General features: G+C 64.8%; 8 protein-coding genes across 8 annotated transcripts; 4 read left to right on the forward strand and 4 right to left on the reverse strand.

The window, feature by feature from the left end:
• Positions 1-3: 3 nt before the first annotated feature.
• MSY001_2333 (uncharacterized protein) lies at positions 4-2421 on the reverse strand (the record flags this gene model as incomplete). Its single annotated transcript, XM_018884179.1, has 1 exon — positions 4-2421. One exon carries the CDS (start codon positions 2419-2421, stop codon positions 4-6), a length of 2418 nt encoding a protein of 805 aa, XP_018740865.1.
• Positions 2422-2635: 214 nt separating this feature from the next.
• MSY001_2334 (uncharacterized protein) lies at positions 2636-3607 on the reverse strand (the record flags this gene model as incomplete). Its single annotated transcript, XM_018884180.1, has 1 exon — positions 2636-3607. The coding sequence occupies one exon, from the start codon at positions 3605-3607 to the stop codon at positions 2636-2638; it is 972 nt and encodes a 323-aa protein (XP_018740866.1).
• Positions 3608-4567: 960 nt separating this feature from the next.
• Positions 4568-7525, forward strand: MSY001_2335 (uncharacterized protein; the record flags this gene model as incomplete). The annotated part of the gene is given in 2 exon segments (XM_018884181.1): positions 4568-4786; positions 4805-7525. 2 exon segments carry the CDS (start codon positions 4568-4570, stop codon positions 7523-7525), a joined length of 2940 nt encoding a protein of 979 aa, XP_018740867.1.
• Positions 7526-7590: 65 nt separating this feature from the next.
• MSY001_2336 (uncharacterized protein) lies at positions 7591-9333 on the forward strand (the record flags this gene model as incomplete). Its single annotated transcript, XM_018884182.1, is given in 2 exon segments — positions 7591-7638; positions 7657-9333. 2 exon segments carry the CDS (start codon positions 7591-7593, stop codon positions 9331-9333), a joined length of 1725 nt encoding a protein of 574 aa, XP_018740868.1.
• On the reverse strand, positions 9334-11766 carry MSY001_2337 (uncharacterized protein; the record flags this gene model as incomplete). The annotated part of the gene is made up of 1 exon (XM_018884183.1): positions 9334-11766. The coding sequence occupies one exon, from the start codon at positions 11764-11766 to the stop codon at positions 9334-9336; it is 2433 nt and encodes an 810-aa protein (XP_018740869.1).
• A 177-nt stretch (positions 11767-11943) lies between these two features.
• Positions 11944-14004, forward strand: MSY001_2338 (uncharacterized protein; the record flags this gene model as incomplete). Its single annotated transcript, XM_018884184.1, has 1 exon — positions 11944-14004. The coding sequence occupies one exon, from the start codon at positions 11944-11946 to the stop codon at positions 14002-14004; it is 2061 nt and encodes a 686-aa protein (XP_018740870.1).
• Positions 14005-15332: 1328 nt separating this feature from the next.
• On the forward strand, positions 15333-15748 carry MSY001_2339 (uncharacterized protein; the record flags this gene model as incomplete). Its single annotated transcript, XM_018884185.1, has 3 exons — positions 15333-15537; positions 15562-15654; positions 15678-15748. The coding sequence occupies 3 exons, from the start codon at positions 15333-15335 to the stop codon at positions 15746-15748; spliced, it is 369 nt and encodes a 122-aa protein (XP_018740871.1).
• Positions 15749-15752: 4 nt separating this feature from the next.
• Positions 15753-16326, reverse strand: MSY001_2340 (uncharacterized protein; the record flags this gene model as incomplete). The annotated part of the gene is made up of 2 exons (XM_018884187.1): positions 15753-16265; positions 16288-16326. 2 exons carry the CDS (start codon positions 16324-16326, stop codon positions 15753-15755), a joined length of 552 nt encoding a protein of 183 aa, XP_018740872.1.
• Between the last annotated feature and the right edge of the window lie 4 nt (positions 16327-16330).

The following is a 16330-nucleotide window of genomic DNA, read 5'->3' on the forward strand; positions in this document are numbered from 1 at the left end:
AGTCTATGTAGAGGCTGAATACACCCCTGCGGCAAGACACAAGTTGCGCGGCGAGAAGTGCACACTGTGTGCTGGTGTATTTTTGGTGAAGTACGTTGCAACGCAGTCACTGCTCGCATCCGCTTCACCGCTGGGCGACTCCTGCGCCGTGCGCACATCCCAGCAGCGCACTGTGTTGTCGGCAGAGCCTGTGACCAGCACAGCACCATCCGCACTAAAGTCCATATCATGGATCGTCGATGTGTGTCCCCACATCTTCTTGATCCGCCGACCACTTGCGAGATCCCACAAGCTAACCGTGTAGGCATCAGCGGAGGACCGTCTCGTTTGACCAAACTTTATCGACGCATTTCCATCGCTGGCAGACGCCAAATACCGTCCATCTGAGCTGATGCGCAGACAGGAAATGGGCGACTGGTGCCCAACAAACAAACGCACGCACGCGCCCCGTTGCACGTCCCACAACCGGCACGAGCGGTCTGAAGAACCAGTGGCTAGGTATAGTGAGTTGGGATGGAATCGCAGACAGTCCACGTCCGACAAGTGTCCTGCGTAAATCCTCAGCGGGTTGATTCGCTCCACACTCCACAGCCGCGCCGTGCGATCCGCGCTTGCCGTTGCAAAGTAGGTGCCCAGGGGGCCCCATGTTACGTCCCACAACGGGTACTGGTGACCGCGGTAGGCCACGAGCGCCGCAAACGTATCGAGGCTCCAGAGCCGGGCTGTGCCATCCGCACTGCAGCTCAGCAGGTGCCGCGGGCTTGACCCACTACCGCCCACAGGATCGAAGTCGACGCCATACACAGGGGCACTGTGTCCAATCAACTTGCGTGACGTCATGGTGCCAGGGGCCCGGTGCTGCTGCAGCGTCTTTCGATCGCGGATAGACGATAAATTAAAGTCACTGCGCAGCTCGCGTACTGGCTCGCCCTTCAGACTCCACACTTGCACATAGCTTTCCTCGAACCCAGCCGCCATCAGCGTCAAGTCCGACGAAAACGTACTGCTCGTAAGACCATCCTCGGCATCAAAAAAGGTGTACATGCAGACGCTCGGGAGACCCACGGTGCGCGGGACACCATCCCAGCTGCTCGGCGGCTTGGCATCGGCGGCAGAGGCAGCCTGAGGTGCTAGTTTGGGATCAATGCGTAGACACTTGCGTGCGTCTCGCACACGCTCGACCTCGCGCAGCAGATCCACAGTACGGAACATGGACGGCTGGGGGGGCAGATCTGCCAAGGTCGGCCCCAACAGATCTGATGTTGGCTCCTGCTCCATATCCTCGGCCTCCTCGTGCTGCGGAGGCACAGAGGGATCGCGCGAGCTCGAGGCAGGCGATGATGCGTTGGTATCCTTGGTGTCGGTGGGGGTTGACGTGTCTTTCTCGGTAGGCTCGACTTTGGACTTGGCCTGCAATTGGGCCTGTTCATCGCGCAAAACATGGTCCACTTCGTCCTTCAAGTCCTCGGCCAGCGGGATGCGGGGATGTAGTTTTAATTGAGGTCCTGCTGCACGAGCATTAAAGTCAGCAATGGCATCCGACTCAGAGACCGCCGCCGCATGGACAAGCGGATGGTGTCGCGACACGGACAAGGGGCCATGTGATGCGAAGGAGGGGCCAGCGCCAGTAAGGCCTGTCCCTTCCTCGAGTTCCAAGGGGTCCAGCTGGAACATGGCCGAGCGTAGAACCTGGATGCGGCAGCGTTCGTTGATAATCTTCAACATGGCCTCGCGGCCGCGTCGAGATGGCTCTAGCATGCTGTCCACGAAGGAAGCGTGATCCATAGACGAGAATCCCACAGGACTTGTACCATCCGTGAGCCACCCGATCAAAAGACCAAACACATTAGGCGACATCTTCAGGACGTAGCGTTCCGTACGAAATTGCTGCGCTAGCTCATCCGTGTTTATGTGTGATGGGAGGCACAGCGAGCGTAGATGGGATAGCAAGCTTGCGTGCATGGGCTGAAAGAAGGAAGCGTGAGCATGAAAAAACTCAGTTGCCGCCATGCCCAGGCCCATATCCACCATATTTAGGTAGCTGTGCACAAAAAGCGGAAGCAACAGAGGTAACAACTCTGGCTGGTAAATGTCCAGACTGCCCGTGCACCACGACTTGATCATAGCGAACCCGCGTGCCGTGTCTGTTGGATCTAGCAACAGCGCCTGCGCACCAGCCTGCTCTAACGCCGAACCCGTGCCGGTATCCTGGGCATCCTTTTCCCTGGGATCCCTAGGAACGTTCTTATTGGCGAGCTCAGTCATACTGACGTCCAGGCTGCCTAACTGCGCGCTGGACGCCTCTGAAGCCTCTGCAGGGGTAGCGCCTTTGGAGGTGGCCTCCATTTCGGTCTGAAAAGCACTGAGTGCTTTGGCAAACCCATGCGAACGCAGATATTCCATGACAGACGACGACGACATATCTGTCGCCGAAGCGCTCTTGGGAGCGCTCTCCCGCTCGCTGGCCGTCATAGCTCGTCGCAGCTCACGAACGACGGTCGTAGGCCCATCGAGACCACGTCACGTGGCCCACACGTGGAGCGCCCTCCGCTGAGGAGGCCGAGCCAGCCACACTGAAAGTTCGTTAGTTCATTTCCGGGGTGTATAAGACTATGAACAATTTCTAGAACATCTCTTAGCTGCTGCTCATCTTCAGCTGGCCACCAGCCAGACCGCCGCTACCCGAGGTGCGGCGCGAGTTGGGGCGTGTGGCGCCAGGCGAGGCGGGCGCCGAGGTACCAGGCGGGCCGAGCTTGCCCATCTTCATACCCTCGTCCATGTTGTTAAGGATATCCATGTCGTCTTGGTCCAGCTCAAAGTCAAACAGCTGGGCGTTGGCCTCAATACGGTGCTTGGTGAGCGACTTCGGCAGAATAATGTTGCCAAGCTGCACACCCCAGCGCAGCAGAATCTGCGCAGGGGTCTTCCCATGCTTGGTAGCAATCGCGCGAATCTCCTCACGATCTAGCGCAGCGCCCTGCGCCATCGGAGAATACGCTTCAATGTGAATACCACGCTTCAAGGTTTCTTCACGCAGCTTCTCATGCGCAAAGAAGGGGTGCGACTCGATCTGGTTCACCGCCGGCTTGATGCGGGCGACCTTGAGGAGAGCATCCAGATGCTCCACGTCAAAGTTGGACACACCAATCGAGCGGACCTTGCCGGCCTCGACAGCCGCCTCCATCTGACGCCACGCGTCGAGGAACGATTCTTCACCGGGCTCGGGCGAGTGAATGAGGTATAAGTCCACGTAGGATAGCTGCAGCTTGCGAAGCGACTCATCAATAGCCGCCGTTGTATCTTTCTGGTCGTCATCCCAGAGCTTGGTAGTGATGAAAAACTCTTCACGGGGTACATTGTGGCTCGTCGACCACTCCTTGAGGGCACGGCCGACGGCCTCCTCATTGCGATACCGTGAGGCCGAATCGATGTGACGGTAGCCACAGTCGAATGCCCATTTCACGGCTTGTTCAGTAGTGCCATCGTTAGGCGCCTTGTAGACGCCCAGTGCGACCTGAGGGATGCTGTGGCCCGAATTGAGCTTCACTACCTGGGTGGAAATGTTGCCAGGGATGATCGGTTCTGCGCCCACGGGAATTTGTGCCATGATGTTGTAGAGAGGAAAGAATGGCCCGCTCGTCTGCGGGGATACTTCTTGCGGCCGTGTCCGCGGATCGGGATTTCATAATCCAGCATAGATGCACTACGTCATTGCGGATTGGATGATGTGAATTTCCCGATCACATGATTCTCCCCTCTTGTGGGGAGAACGAGATCTACGCCGCGCTCGTGACATGCGATCAGCGCGGTCGGAACAAAGAGATTGTTTGAGGGCTCGGGTATATACAGAGGCACGCCCGTAGATGCTACGCCATGGACGAACTTTGCAGTGCATTTAGCGATGACGAAGAGGAGTTGGAGGCCCAGCAGGCGATGGAGGAGTGGATAGACGAAGTGAATCGCTTGCTGGGTGGTGAGGCCAGGCGAGAGACGCCCCGGCGCAAGCCCAAGATGACCCAGCACAAGCACGGTCACAAACATATGATATCTAGTGTATCCCCTCTATCTTCCATTGCTGAAATGGATGCGCCAGGGCCAACCGGCGCAGTGGGTGCGCCCACCATGGCACAGTGGCTCACGCCAATGCGATCACCGCCGCGTCCGCCTAAGAAAGAGGACACTGAGTGCCGAAAGGCGTCGTCGGTGAGTGTTGAATGGAGCGAAATCCACTCGTCTGGCGCAAACAGTCCGCCTGCTGTCAAATGGCGCCGGTACTACCAGCCTCTCCCCTCTCCACCCACACCACCGACGGAGCCGCTGCCCGCGCGGCCCACGGCCGAGGAAGTGCCTTCGGATATTGAGTCACGGCCGGGTTCTCTCTTGCCTAGTTATCTAACATATTCAAGCCCCACACAACTTCCTGCGCATATACGACCCATTTCCGCGCATATGCCCACAGTCGTGTTCCGGCCGTCGACGGTGCAGTCTATGTCCTGCGAAATAGAGTCGACCCAAGTCGCTTAGTCAGCCAAGCTTCGCTTTGTAGTGTCCTCTTTTCTCGATCAGCATGTCGGCGGTCGCAGGGACCCAGCCATGGCATGTGGAATGGCAGCTCGTTCGAGGGTCGCTGCCTGAAGAGGGCGATACAACTTCACTTGCATACCAGGTGGCGACCGGCGAGTTGGAAAGCGTGCTGCGCTCTGCCGACGCTCGTCGCTTCTTGCAACCGGTGGCACAATGCATGCAGGCTGTGAACCCGCGTGTGCGTGCAGCGGAGCGTGCACAAGTGCTTTTACCCCTAGAGCATGTATCTCTCCATGTGGCAGGGCACGAGTGGGAGGCTCTATGTGTGGCCATAGCCGCGCTACATGCGTTTGTGCAGCTGAATTGGACTGGCCCTGACCTGGCAGTAAGCCCTATGGCGCTCCTACGCTCGGCGGCACCTGACTGCTTTGAGGCGCGCAGTGTCGATGACGACGATAGTGTGTGGGATGGGATTGTTCATGCCTCGAGCCTCGAGTACCTGACGCTGCATGGAGAGCCGGCGTACCACCTATGTGAGGCGCCCTTCTACCTTGTGCTATCGTTGCTCCTGCTGCAAGCGTTGCATGAAGCACATGTTGGAGATGCACTCCCGTCCCTGGCTTTATGGCGTCTGCGTGCGCGCGCCGTCCACATGCGCATCCTCGATGAGCCTGTGGCGTGTGAGGACAAGCTGCTCGCGCCGGTCGATGCCCTTGTCCAGGCGCTCGAGACGCATGCCCGGACGGCCTCGGACACCCGCGTGCAGTTTCTGTGGGACAATATCCGTGCACGCGCGATGCTTGAGACGGCACTCATGTACCAGCGTACGGGCCAGGACCGTCTGGCGTCTGAGCGCCTGGTCCAAGCTGCCAAGGCGAATGGGCTCGAGTACGAGCTGAGCGGTGCGCTGGGCAAGCGGACCAAGTGGCAAAAGGAGGCCAAGACGCAGCTTGTGCTGCTCGCCGAGTCGCGTGAGGCAGGTGCGGACAAGGCCGAGGACCACGATACCCCTGCGCCGAGCGCCGCGCTCGCGGCACTTGCGCAGCCAGAGAACTCGGGCTGGCAGGCGACGGTTGACCCAGCGAAGCAGGTGGACCACCAGCCGCTGACGTACTCGCTGAATGACGACACGCTTCTGGAGCAGACCGAGTTTACTTCGACGCAGGCGTCGGATCACACCGCCAGGCACCGTCTGGGCCACTTGGATCCTGGGCACCAGCCCCCGCTGGCCGTCACGGACCAGTGCACACTGCTAGCGCTGTGCCTGAATATCCACAACACGCAGGCGTCGCATGGGCTTACGTCGGAGCAAATGTCAGCGTTCGTGGAGCGCGTGATGGCGCATCCCCAGAATTGGAGTGTGCACACAATGAGTCTGCTCCTGCGCTCGCGTCTAGAGGCCACGCGTACGCGCACTGTTGAGCGCAGTGCACTGCAGCTGCAGGCGCTTGTGGATCAGATGCCCACAAACGACTCGAGTGTGCGGGAGCGTCTGCGCTTTTTCCATGCTTTGGAGCTGCCGGCCAAGTGGGCGATGCAGGCCGAGCTCGCGCGCCGCTTCCTGTCGATGGGCGTTCTGCGCAGCGCGCTGGAGGTATTTGAGCGCGTGGAAATGTGGGAAGAGGTCGTGCAGTGCCTCGGGCTGCTGGGCCGCCAGGAGGAGGGCAAGGAGGTGGTGCGCGATCTGCTTGCCGGACACAAGACCGAGGCACAGGCGCGCCTGCAGGAAAAGCGCATTGCAACCGAGGCGAGCCATGTGCCGCACACGCACTTCGTGCGGGGCCGCCTCGCCAAGCTGTGGTGCCTGCTGGGCGACATGGAGCCGGCGAACGCCGAGGCGCACTATCTACACGCGTGGGACGTGTCGAGCGGCACGTCATCGCGGGCAGCACGCTCGCTGGGCGGGTACCACTTTGCCCTCCGTGCGTATGCGCAATCGAGCATGTGGCTGCGGCGCGCCGTGCGCATCAATGCGCTGTACCCACGCACCTGGTTCATGCTGGGCTGCAGCTACATGCGCCTGGAGCGGTGGCTTGAAGCTGCAGCCTCGTTTCGCCAGTGCACGGCACTCGAGGAGGAGGACGGCGAGAGTTGGAACAACTTGGCGAGCTGCTACTTGCGCATGCAGGACGCGCAAGTTCCCCGTCTCGATACAGTGCTGAATGAGGACGAGGAGGACAGTCTCCATGCAGGCGCGAGCGACTCGGGCGTCTCGCTCGGGTCCGACGAGGCGTCCGAGCCAGTGGCAGCGCCTGGTACCGGCTTCGAACTCCGCCTGCTCGCACACAAGGCGCTGGGGATCGCGCTCAAGTTCCAGTTCGAGTCGTGGCGCGTGTGGACCAACTACATGGTGGTCTCGGTGGACGTGGGTCTGCTGCGCGAGGCGGCACGCGCACTGGCGCGTATTGTCGAGATCCGGACGCGCGAGTCTAGTCAGAGTGCGCAGCCCACGCAGACGGCTGCCTCGATCGTGGATATGGCCGTGCTGAACAGGCTGGTGGACGCGGTGATCCGCGCGCCGGCCGCCGAAGCGGATGCGTCAGGGTCTTCGGTGCGCCGTGCAAACGAGGGCGAAGGCCTGCGCCCCGTCGTGGAGCGCCTGTTTGTGGATACGCTGCTTCCCCGCTTCTCGTCCGAGCCGGCCTTGTGGCAGGCGTACGCGCGGCTCCTCTTTGCGCAAGGCGAGTTCCGCGCGATGCTCCATGCGCGCATACGGAGCTTCCAGTGTGGCCTGGGTAGTCCGGACGCATCGGAGGTCGTGACGGACCGCGCCCTGTGGATCCGTGCCAAAGACGAGCTGCAGGAGCTGTGTGATCTGCTGGAGAACCTCGCGACGCGCCCTGCATCGCCGAATTCGACGGAGGAAGCGCTCCCCGACTGGCGCTTCCGTGCGCGCACTCTCGTGCGCACTTTCATGGCGCGCACGCGCGATAGCTTCGACACGGACCCTGCGTGGGACGAGCTCGCGGAGCTCGCCGCGGCGCTGCAGCGCCGCTCGTAGATCGGCGCCCGATATAGTGGAGGCAACACCGCGCGCGCCTGGCCCTGGGCCTCGATTCGAGGGCGATGGCGTACGAGCAGGCCGTGCATGCTGGGACGCCGCCGCCCGTGCGTGTGCGTCCCGCCATGCAGGGCATTGAGCTCTCGCTCTCGGTGTCGCCGTCGTCGAGTACGGGCTCGGACATGCCCGACTTTGTGGATCTACAGGCCAGCGGTGTGTCGTCGCCGGCGCCGCTGGGCGAGCGCGTGCCGCTGGAAACCAACGCGAGTGCCCTGCCCGCCGACCTTCCGCACGAGATTCTGCTGCAGATCTTTGGATACTGCGCGGGAGAGCAGCAGGACCTGCTCTCGTGCCTCCTGGTGTGCCGCCGGTGGTGCGCGTGTGGTGTGCAGCTGCTATGGCTCCGCCCCTGCTTCCACCGGCTCTCCGCGCTGTTCAAGATGATCCATGTGATGATCCAGCCGGAGGCATCATTCCCGTATGCCCTATATATCCGGCGCCTCAACTTCAGCCTGCTCGCCGGCGACCTCGACGACCAGCTGTTTGGGCGCATGGCCGCGTGCCACCGCCTCGAGCGCCTCACGCTCTCGGGCTGCTGCCAGATCACCGACGACACACTCACACGCGTGCTGCAGCACACGCCGCACCTCGTCGCCGTCGACTTGAGCGGCGTCGTACAGCTGACCGACCGCACCCTGCACCAGCTCGCGGCTACGTGCCCGAAGCTGCAGGGCGTCAACCTGAGCGGGTGCGAGCTGGTGACGAGCGACGGCGTGATCGCCCTCGCGAACGCATGCCACTCGCTGCGCCGCATCAAGCTCGCGCACTGTGTGCGCCTCGATGGACGGGCGCTGCCGGCCCTGCTCAAGGCGTGCCCCATCCTCCTCGAAGTCGATCTCGCGGGGTGCGCCCGCATGAACGACACGACAGTGCGCGAGGTGTGGCTGCGCCCCTCGCTCCTGCGCGAGCTGCGCCTCGCGGGATGCACGGCCCTCACGGACCGTGCGTTTCCCACGCCCACGGCGCTGGCGGAGGCGCCGCCGCCCGCGCCCGCTGCGTTTCCGATCTGCGAGCACCTGCGCATGCTGGACCTGTCGACCTGCTCCTTTATCACGGACGAGACGGTGCGCGCCATCGTTGCACATGCGCCGCGCCTGCGATACCTCACGCTGGCCAAGTGCGAGCGCCTGACAGACGAGTCGGTGTATGCGATTGCCGAGCTGGGACGGCATTTGCAGCACCTGCACCTTGCACACTGTGCACACCTCACGGACCGCGCCATGGTCCACCTCGCGCAGCACTGCACGCGCATCCGGTACCTGGACCTGGCGTGCTGCGTGCAGCTCACCGACGAGAGTATCGCGGCCATCGCGACCCACCTGCCCAAGCTGCGGCGGATCGGCCTCGTGCGCCTCGTGCGCCTGACGGACCGCGCGGTGTATGCGCTCGTGGAGCGGCACACGAGCCTCGAGCGCATACACCTCTCGTACTGCGAACAGATCACGGTGCCTGCCATCTTCTGGCTCATGCTGCGCCTTCCGCGCCTCTCGCACCTGAGCCTTACGGGCGTGCCTGCCTTTCGGCGTCCGGACCTGCAGGGCATGTGCCGGGCGCCGCCCAAGGAATTCAACCAGCACCAGCGCCAGTCGTTTTGCGTGTACAGTGGCCGTGGCGTGCACGAACTGCGGCGCTTTCTGCAGCGGGCGTACGCGGACCCCGCCACGGCGATGCAGTACGGCGCACTGCCCTCAGATCGGCAGCGGATCTTCTACGAGAGTCTCCACCGTTACCTGCAGCCGCGCGAGTAGCTACGGGCCTATCTCGGGAAACAGCTCGGGCATCGTGGTCGGGTGGCCAATCCGCTCGGCCATCTGCTGCTGCTTCTCGCTCTGCGGCGCTGCCAGCGACTGCTTCCACGCGTCGACGGCGCGCGGCACCAGCGCCGGCGCATACGTCCGCGCAAAGAGCGCCGCCTCGGGGAACCGCTTCGCGGCGCCCAGCACGTCCACGACGCCCTCTGCGTCGCCCACCTGCGTGAGTGCGGCCACAGCGAGGTTCAGCGCGCCCTGGGCGCGCGCTGCCGCTGCGACCTGCCGCAGCAGCGCTGCGTCCTGCTGCGCTGTGGCTAGGAGGAATAGCGAGTGCATATCGTTCGCCCGCTCATAGCACGCCTGCGCGAGCGACACGTTCCAGCGCGCCAGCGCCTGGTCGCCAATCGTGCGCCAGCGCGCCTCGGCGCCGGACGGCGGGCCGCTCTGCGCCATTTCGAGCGCCAGCTCAAACTCGCCCAGCCGCACCGCCAGGTCGAAGCGGTGGTCCGCGTCCGTGGCGACCTGCAGCGCGCGTTCCGGCATGTCCTGCGCCTCGAGGAACTTTGCCACCCGTCCGCGCTGCAGCGGGGGGACCTGCGGCAGCAGCGCGTCTGCGCGCGCCATGTCGCCCTGCAGCACCGCTGCCTGGTACTCGACCACCGCCAGCGAGAGCGCGAAGCTGTACAGGTGCATGTCCTTGTCGGCCGCTATCACGCGGCTCACCGCAGGCAGGTAGCCTAGCACATACAGCGGGTGGTCGCACGGGCGGATCGTATACGTCTGCTCGCCAATCAGGTACTGCAGCCGGTTCGCCGAGTTCGTGTACAGGAAGCACTCGCCTGTCCACCGACCGTTGCGCACAGACTCGCTGATCTCGGCGACAACCTCAAAGGCGTCCTCGATGCCATCGTCGCCGAGCGACTCGCCGCTCGCGAGCGCCGCATCGAGCGCCGCGCGCTGGAAGCGCAACACGTAGAACGAGTCGGCGGTGATCACAGCCACCAGCTCGTTCGTGGTCGACCAGAGCACTTGGCGCGCCTCGACGTTGATGCGGCGCACGAGCGCCCCAGTCGCCCAGTCGTAGAAGCAGAGGAAGCCGACGCCCAGCACCGCCAGCAGCGCGCCGCCGGCAATGCCCTCGACCGCGTAGTTGACCAGCACAAGCCCGCTCTGCTCCTTGAAGTTTTTGAACACGCGCACCCGCGCGGACGAGTTGTCGCGCACTGCGTACGTGGTCGAGTCGGCCGCCCACGCAAAGCCGAGCGCCGAGCCAAACGCCTTGTTGCGCCATGCGAGCGCCGTGTAGATCGTGTACTCACCGTCGCCCAGCACGGTGACAAAGCGCCCGTTCGGCGAGTGCTCCAGCAGCTGGGGGAAGACCTCCGTCGTGCCGAGCTCGCGCGGCGCTATGCGCACCTGCTCGCCATCCACCAGCTCGCTCTCCGAGGCCGCGCCGAGGTTCGCGCTAAGGACCTCGGCATGGCGCGCATACACCACCTTGCCGCTCACGTCCATGCTCACGCACGGGTCCTCCTTGCCGAGCTTGACGACGACTGCGCCCTCATCGTAGCCGAGCGCAATGTCGTGGCTATGCTTCTTGTACGCAATACACCACACACGCTCCAGGCCATAGTCGAGCGTGGACTCGAGGCGGTAGGTGTTGGCATGCCACAGCTTCACCGAGCCGTCCTCCGAGCCGGAGATGAGCAGTGGCAGCGAGGGGTGGAACACGGCGAACGACACATTCGACGTGTGGCCCGAGAGCGTCTGCACGCACGACTTGCTCAGGTAGTCCCAGACGCGCACCGTGCGGTCGTCGCTCGTCGTGACCATGTACGGCTTGTCCGCGCCGTGGTAGTAGTTGACCGAGTTGACGCCCTTCTCGTGCGCCTCGAGCGTAAAGTTGGCCGCCGCCGCGCCGAGCGTCCAGACCTTGACGGTGCGGTCGAGCGACGCCGACGCAAACGAGTTCGAGTCTTTGGGGTTGAAGCACACGTCCATCACAAAGTGCGTGTGGCCCTCGAACGTCTGCATGAGCCGCCAGCCCTTCTCCCAGTCCCACAGCTTGACCGTCATGTCGTCGCTGCCCGTCAGCACATACGAGCCTGTGGCATGCACCGCGATGCTGCGGATATAGTCGGGGTGCGCCTCAAACGCAACAACCTTCTCGTGCGTGTTGTAGTTGTAGCAGCGCAGGAAGAAGTCGTCACTACCCGCCAGGAACCAGTTCTTGCGCGCAATAAAGCGCACACAGCGCACCGGCACATCCGCGACCTCGAACGTCTTCACGACGGCCCCCGTCTCGTAGTTCCAAATGAACACGGTGCCATTGTACAGACCCGCAAGCAGCCACGGCTCCGTCGGATGAAAGTCCACCGACTTGACGCGCTCGGATCGCGAGAAGAACTTGCGCTGAATATCCAGCAGCATTCCGGCGGTACGCGTCGCACGTCAGCGCCCGAGACGAGCCAGCGCCGCACCACCGCCCCCGCCCGCGCGCTGGCCACGCGGCGGCCCCACGTGATGTCATGTGACCCACTCGCCCACGTCCACCCGCGCCGTGTTAGAACATGTTCTACGGACCCCGTAGGCCACATGTAGACATCCATGCAACTGCTGCGAGCGCGGCCGGCGAACGACTCGCTCTCCGCCACCCCCAGCGCCCGACACGAGGCGACGGTTTCCCTCATGAACATGGCCTCCACCGCGGCGCCGGGCCCGGCGCCCCGGCCTGGGGCGCACGGCTCGGGTGCTCTGCCGCCAGAGGCCCCCCCGTTGGCCTTGGAGATGCCTGCGGACACCGGCACAGATCCCCCCTCGTCCGTGTCGCCGCGGACGCCCTCGCCCATACTCGGCGCACCGATGGGCGACGACACGTACACGCCGCAGGGCGGGCACCTGACGTTCCCCCAGGTCGGCCTCGGCCTCGGCACCATGGAGCAGGAAATGCAGATGCTCATGGACCTCGAGAACGTGGACGAGCTGGACGAAACCTCCCCCGCGGACGCCGAGGCCGCTGCGACCGAGCTCACGGAGCTCGTCGCGCAGCTCGGCTTGCAGGCGCCGGCGTCCGACGCGCCTCTGCGCGTGCCGTCTACCGACGACACAGCCGCGCGCGAGGAGGCGTGGGCGCAGCTCACGTACCAGCTGGCGCAGCGCCTGCAGCAGCAGACCGAGTCGCGCGAGCGCATGCGCCACCTGCTGCGCGTGACGCGCCTCGCCTCCCTCTCCCTCTTTTCCAGTCTGCGGATCTCCTACTCGCACATGCTCCAGGCGGAGCGCGATATCAAGGCGCGGCTCGAGGTCGAGCTCTCCGGCTCCAAGACACAGTCCAAAATGCTCAGCGATATGATCTCGCGTGCCTCGCTGCAGACGCAGGAGGAGCGCACGCCGCGTGTCGCGCCGGCCACGCCTGGGAGCGCGACGGCCGACGAGGACGACGAGCGCACCAAGCTGCTTGCGGACAAGCGGTACCTTCGCCAGCGCGTGCGCGACACCGAAGCGCAAGTCGCGCGGCTTGAGACGGAGCTGCGCAGCCTGCGGCCCCTGCTGCTGCGTGCCAACCATGCGGACGACGAGACCCTCGATGCGCCGACGCACACGCCGCGCCGGACGCCGCGGCGCGCGCGGGGCGCGCGGCGCGAGGCGGTGATGGGGGATGCCACGTCCGAGCACCTGATCCTCGCGACGCGCATGCTGCGCACGCTGCGGCAGGCAGCGCGTCCCCCGAGCGATGCGCCGGCGCGCTCTGGGCCGGACTCGCCGCAGACGCCGCGGCGTCCCGTGGACCCGTTTCCGACGACGCCCAAGCACACGCGGCGCGCGAACGACGGACCCAATGGCAGTCCCTATATGCCGTCGTCTGTACGCAGCATGCCTGCATCGACGTACTCGAGCGGGCTGGACGATCTCCTGCACGCTGCGCAGTCGCTCGCGCCATCGAGTCCGCCGCACTCGCCATGGACGCCCCATGCGCCGTCGCTCGGCAGCCCCAAGCGCCGGCGCATGTCGTCGATGGACATGGACGACGCGCCGCCCACGTCCGCGCTGGACGTGCTGGCGAACCAGGCGGCGATTGAGCACACAGCCTCGCCGATGGGCCTGCACCGCCGCACACACTCGGGCCCCCACATCCTGCCGGGCTCCACGTCGTGGACGCCGGGGCCGCCGCTGCGCGCGCCAGCGTCCGCGTCGAAGGTCCGCGCTGCCGGCAGTGGTGCGAGTCCCGAAAAGCGCCTGCCATACGTGCGCTGGAGCGCGGAGGAGGACGCGAAGCTGCGCCGGGCCATCCACGAGCATGGCCAGCGGTGGGAGCACGTGGCGCGAGCGGTCGGCACGCGCTCGTACCACCAGTGCCGTCAGCGGTACCTGCTGATGCGGCGCAAGGAGGCCGCGGCGAATGGCACCGCCTCGCCCAGCAGGGCGCCCCGCACGCCGCAGCGCAGTGCCGCGGACAAGGAGGCGACACTGCGCCCCAGCGATCGCGGCGAGGAGAGCAGTGGCGGCGCGTCGTCGGAGATGGAGGCGTCACACAGCCAGGTCCCGCCGCCCGCGGCCCACGCGCGCCCTGCGTCCGAGGCGCCTGCCGCGCCGGCGTGGGCGCCGACGCCGGGGCCGATGCCAGGCCCCCTCTCGTGGACGCCGCAGCGGCCCGTCCTCCATAGCTAGCTTGGTAGCGACCATCCCTGGGTCGTCTCGCTGACCCACTGGTACACGGGCAGCACCCACACGAGGCCGGCAATGAGCGCTACCACCTGCAGCGGCTCGGCGTACGGCTGCGTCGGGGGAGGGACGTGCGGAGCATGACCATGCAGCAGCCACGCATGCTGCGCATCACGATAATAGCGTGTGAGGGCGGCGTGCGCAGCGAGCGGCACACCCAGGCCGAGTGTCCAGCGCCACACGGCGGCCGGGCGCTGCAGCGGCCAATGCGCATGCGCCATACTCACAGCGCTGTACACCGTCGAGGCTGCACACAGCAGCCCGGCGCTCCACGACAGATGCCCCGTCCATGCAAGCGCGGGCAGTACGACGCCGAGATGCGTCTGGTCAGCGCCGAGCACGTACCAAGCTGTACCCCAGACCGACGGCGCGCGCGCGCGCGGGGTGCGCCTCCATCCACTGGCTCACATGCAAGAGCCCCAGCGCTGCGTGAGCAGCGCGTACGTACCGATCGCATACAGCAGGCCGGCGCCGGCCGCGGCAGCCAGGGCGCCCGCGTACAGCGCCAGCACACCGGGGAGGGGCATGAGGAGTGGAGGTCTTTCGCCCCGCCTTTGTCCACGACGCAGCCATGGACGCAGGCGCCACGGCGCTCGCGCGCGACTTTCCCGGCGTGGCTGCGCTCTCGCGCGAGGACTGGCAGGCGCTTCTTGCCGAGTCGCTGGATCCTGTGCGGCATGCGGAGGAGGTGCGCTTGTACGAGGCGACCGTCGATCAGCTGCCGGCCGTGCGTGCCATGTACGAGGCGTACGAAGCGCAGCTGCGGCGCATGGAGCAGGCAGCAGGTACGTGGCAGGGACTTATGCAGCGGCGAACGAGGCGCAGCGCCCGGCGCTCGAGGCGCTGCGCGCGGAGGCGCGCGCAGCCTATGCGCGCGCGCGCGCGCTGGAGCAGCAGTGGCCCTACGTGGAGCAGGCCATGATAGAGGCACACAAGGTACGCTCCGCTTCTCACGCAGCGCTTTACGCCGCATGCCCTGTGGACGCGACTGCACATGGGCGCCAACGAGGCGCACGAGGCGAGTGAGGACCTGGCAAATGCGTACGTCGAAGGGCTCATGCCCTCTATGGATGTATGTCGACCGACTCACGCCAGGACGCCACGTTCGTGCGGCAGTACCGCGCATCGCGCGCGGACTACCACCGACGCGCGCTGCTCGCGGAGCGAGCCGGACGTGCACGGCGCTAGGCGGCGCACGTGGATGTGGAGGTGCACGTGCTGTGTGGACGGGCTGCGCGGCGAGAGCGGCGGGCCTGCATCGCTGCCCCTGGACCATGTCGACCCAGCCCCTGCTGCAGCGCACCGCCGGCAAGCGCATTGCGCTCCCTGTGCGCGTGGAGCCCAAGGTGTTCTTTGCGAATGAGCGTACCTTCCTCTCGTGGCTGAGCTTCACCGTGACGCTCTCGGCGCTCGCCGCCGGTCTGCTCAACTTTGGCGACCGTGTGGGCCGCGTGAGCGCGGCGCTGTTCAGCCTTGTCGGTGCGTTGTCCTTCTAACGTGTAGCCGTCGCTATTATGCTCTATGCCCTTGCTACGTACCACTGGCGTGCGCAGGCCATCCGCAACCGCGGCAGCGGCCCGTACGACGACCGCCTCGGTACGTGTGCCCCACTGACCCAGGCCCGACCATCCTCTCGGTGCTACTCCTCACGGCGATCATCGTCAACTTTGTTCTGCGCTTCAGCGAGTAAGCGTCTACATCTGCATAGCTTTTTGTGCAATAGGATTGGCATGAATCGTTACGCTCTCTGTGCGGATCTCGGGCACCGGCCGGTGCTTCGCATCGACGGGCCCTTTTTCGATCGCCTCGAGCGTGCCGCCCAGCTCGGCGCCCTCGATCACCTTGCCAAAGATGGTATACTTCCCGTTCAGATGCGGCTGCTCGCTGTACGTAATAAAGAACTGCGTCAGGCGCCCGGCGTACCTGCGAGCGGTTGGCGTTCGGTCCGCCCGTCGCCATCGCCACCATGCCGCGCGCGTGGAACTGCATAAGCGGCGCCAACGCACCTTGAGCGTCGGCCGGATCTCGTCGTCGAACGGGCGCCCCCAGATCGACTCGCCGCCCTTCCCTGTCCCGGTCGGATCGCCCGTCTGCACCATGAAGCCAGCCATGTTGCGGTGCCACAAAACACCATTGTACGTGCCCGCCGCACAGTGCGCAAGAAAGTTTTCAGCCGCCCGCGGCACCGCCTCGCAAAACACCTCAATCTGTGTGAGCAGCGCAACGCACCTTGACGTCGCCCAGCGTCGTATGCAGCGTGACGCTCATGGCG

This window comes from Malassezia sympodialis, genomic scaffold, assembly GCF_000349305.1.
Source record: "Malassezia sympodialis ATCC 42132 genomic scaffold, msy_sf_11, whole genome shotgun sequence".
Taxonomy (NCBI): Eukaryota; Fungi; Basidiomycota; class Malasseziomycetes; order Malasseziales; family Malasseziaceae; genus Malassezia; species Malassezia sympodialis.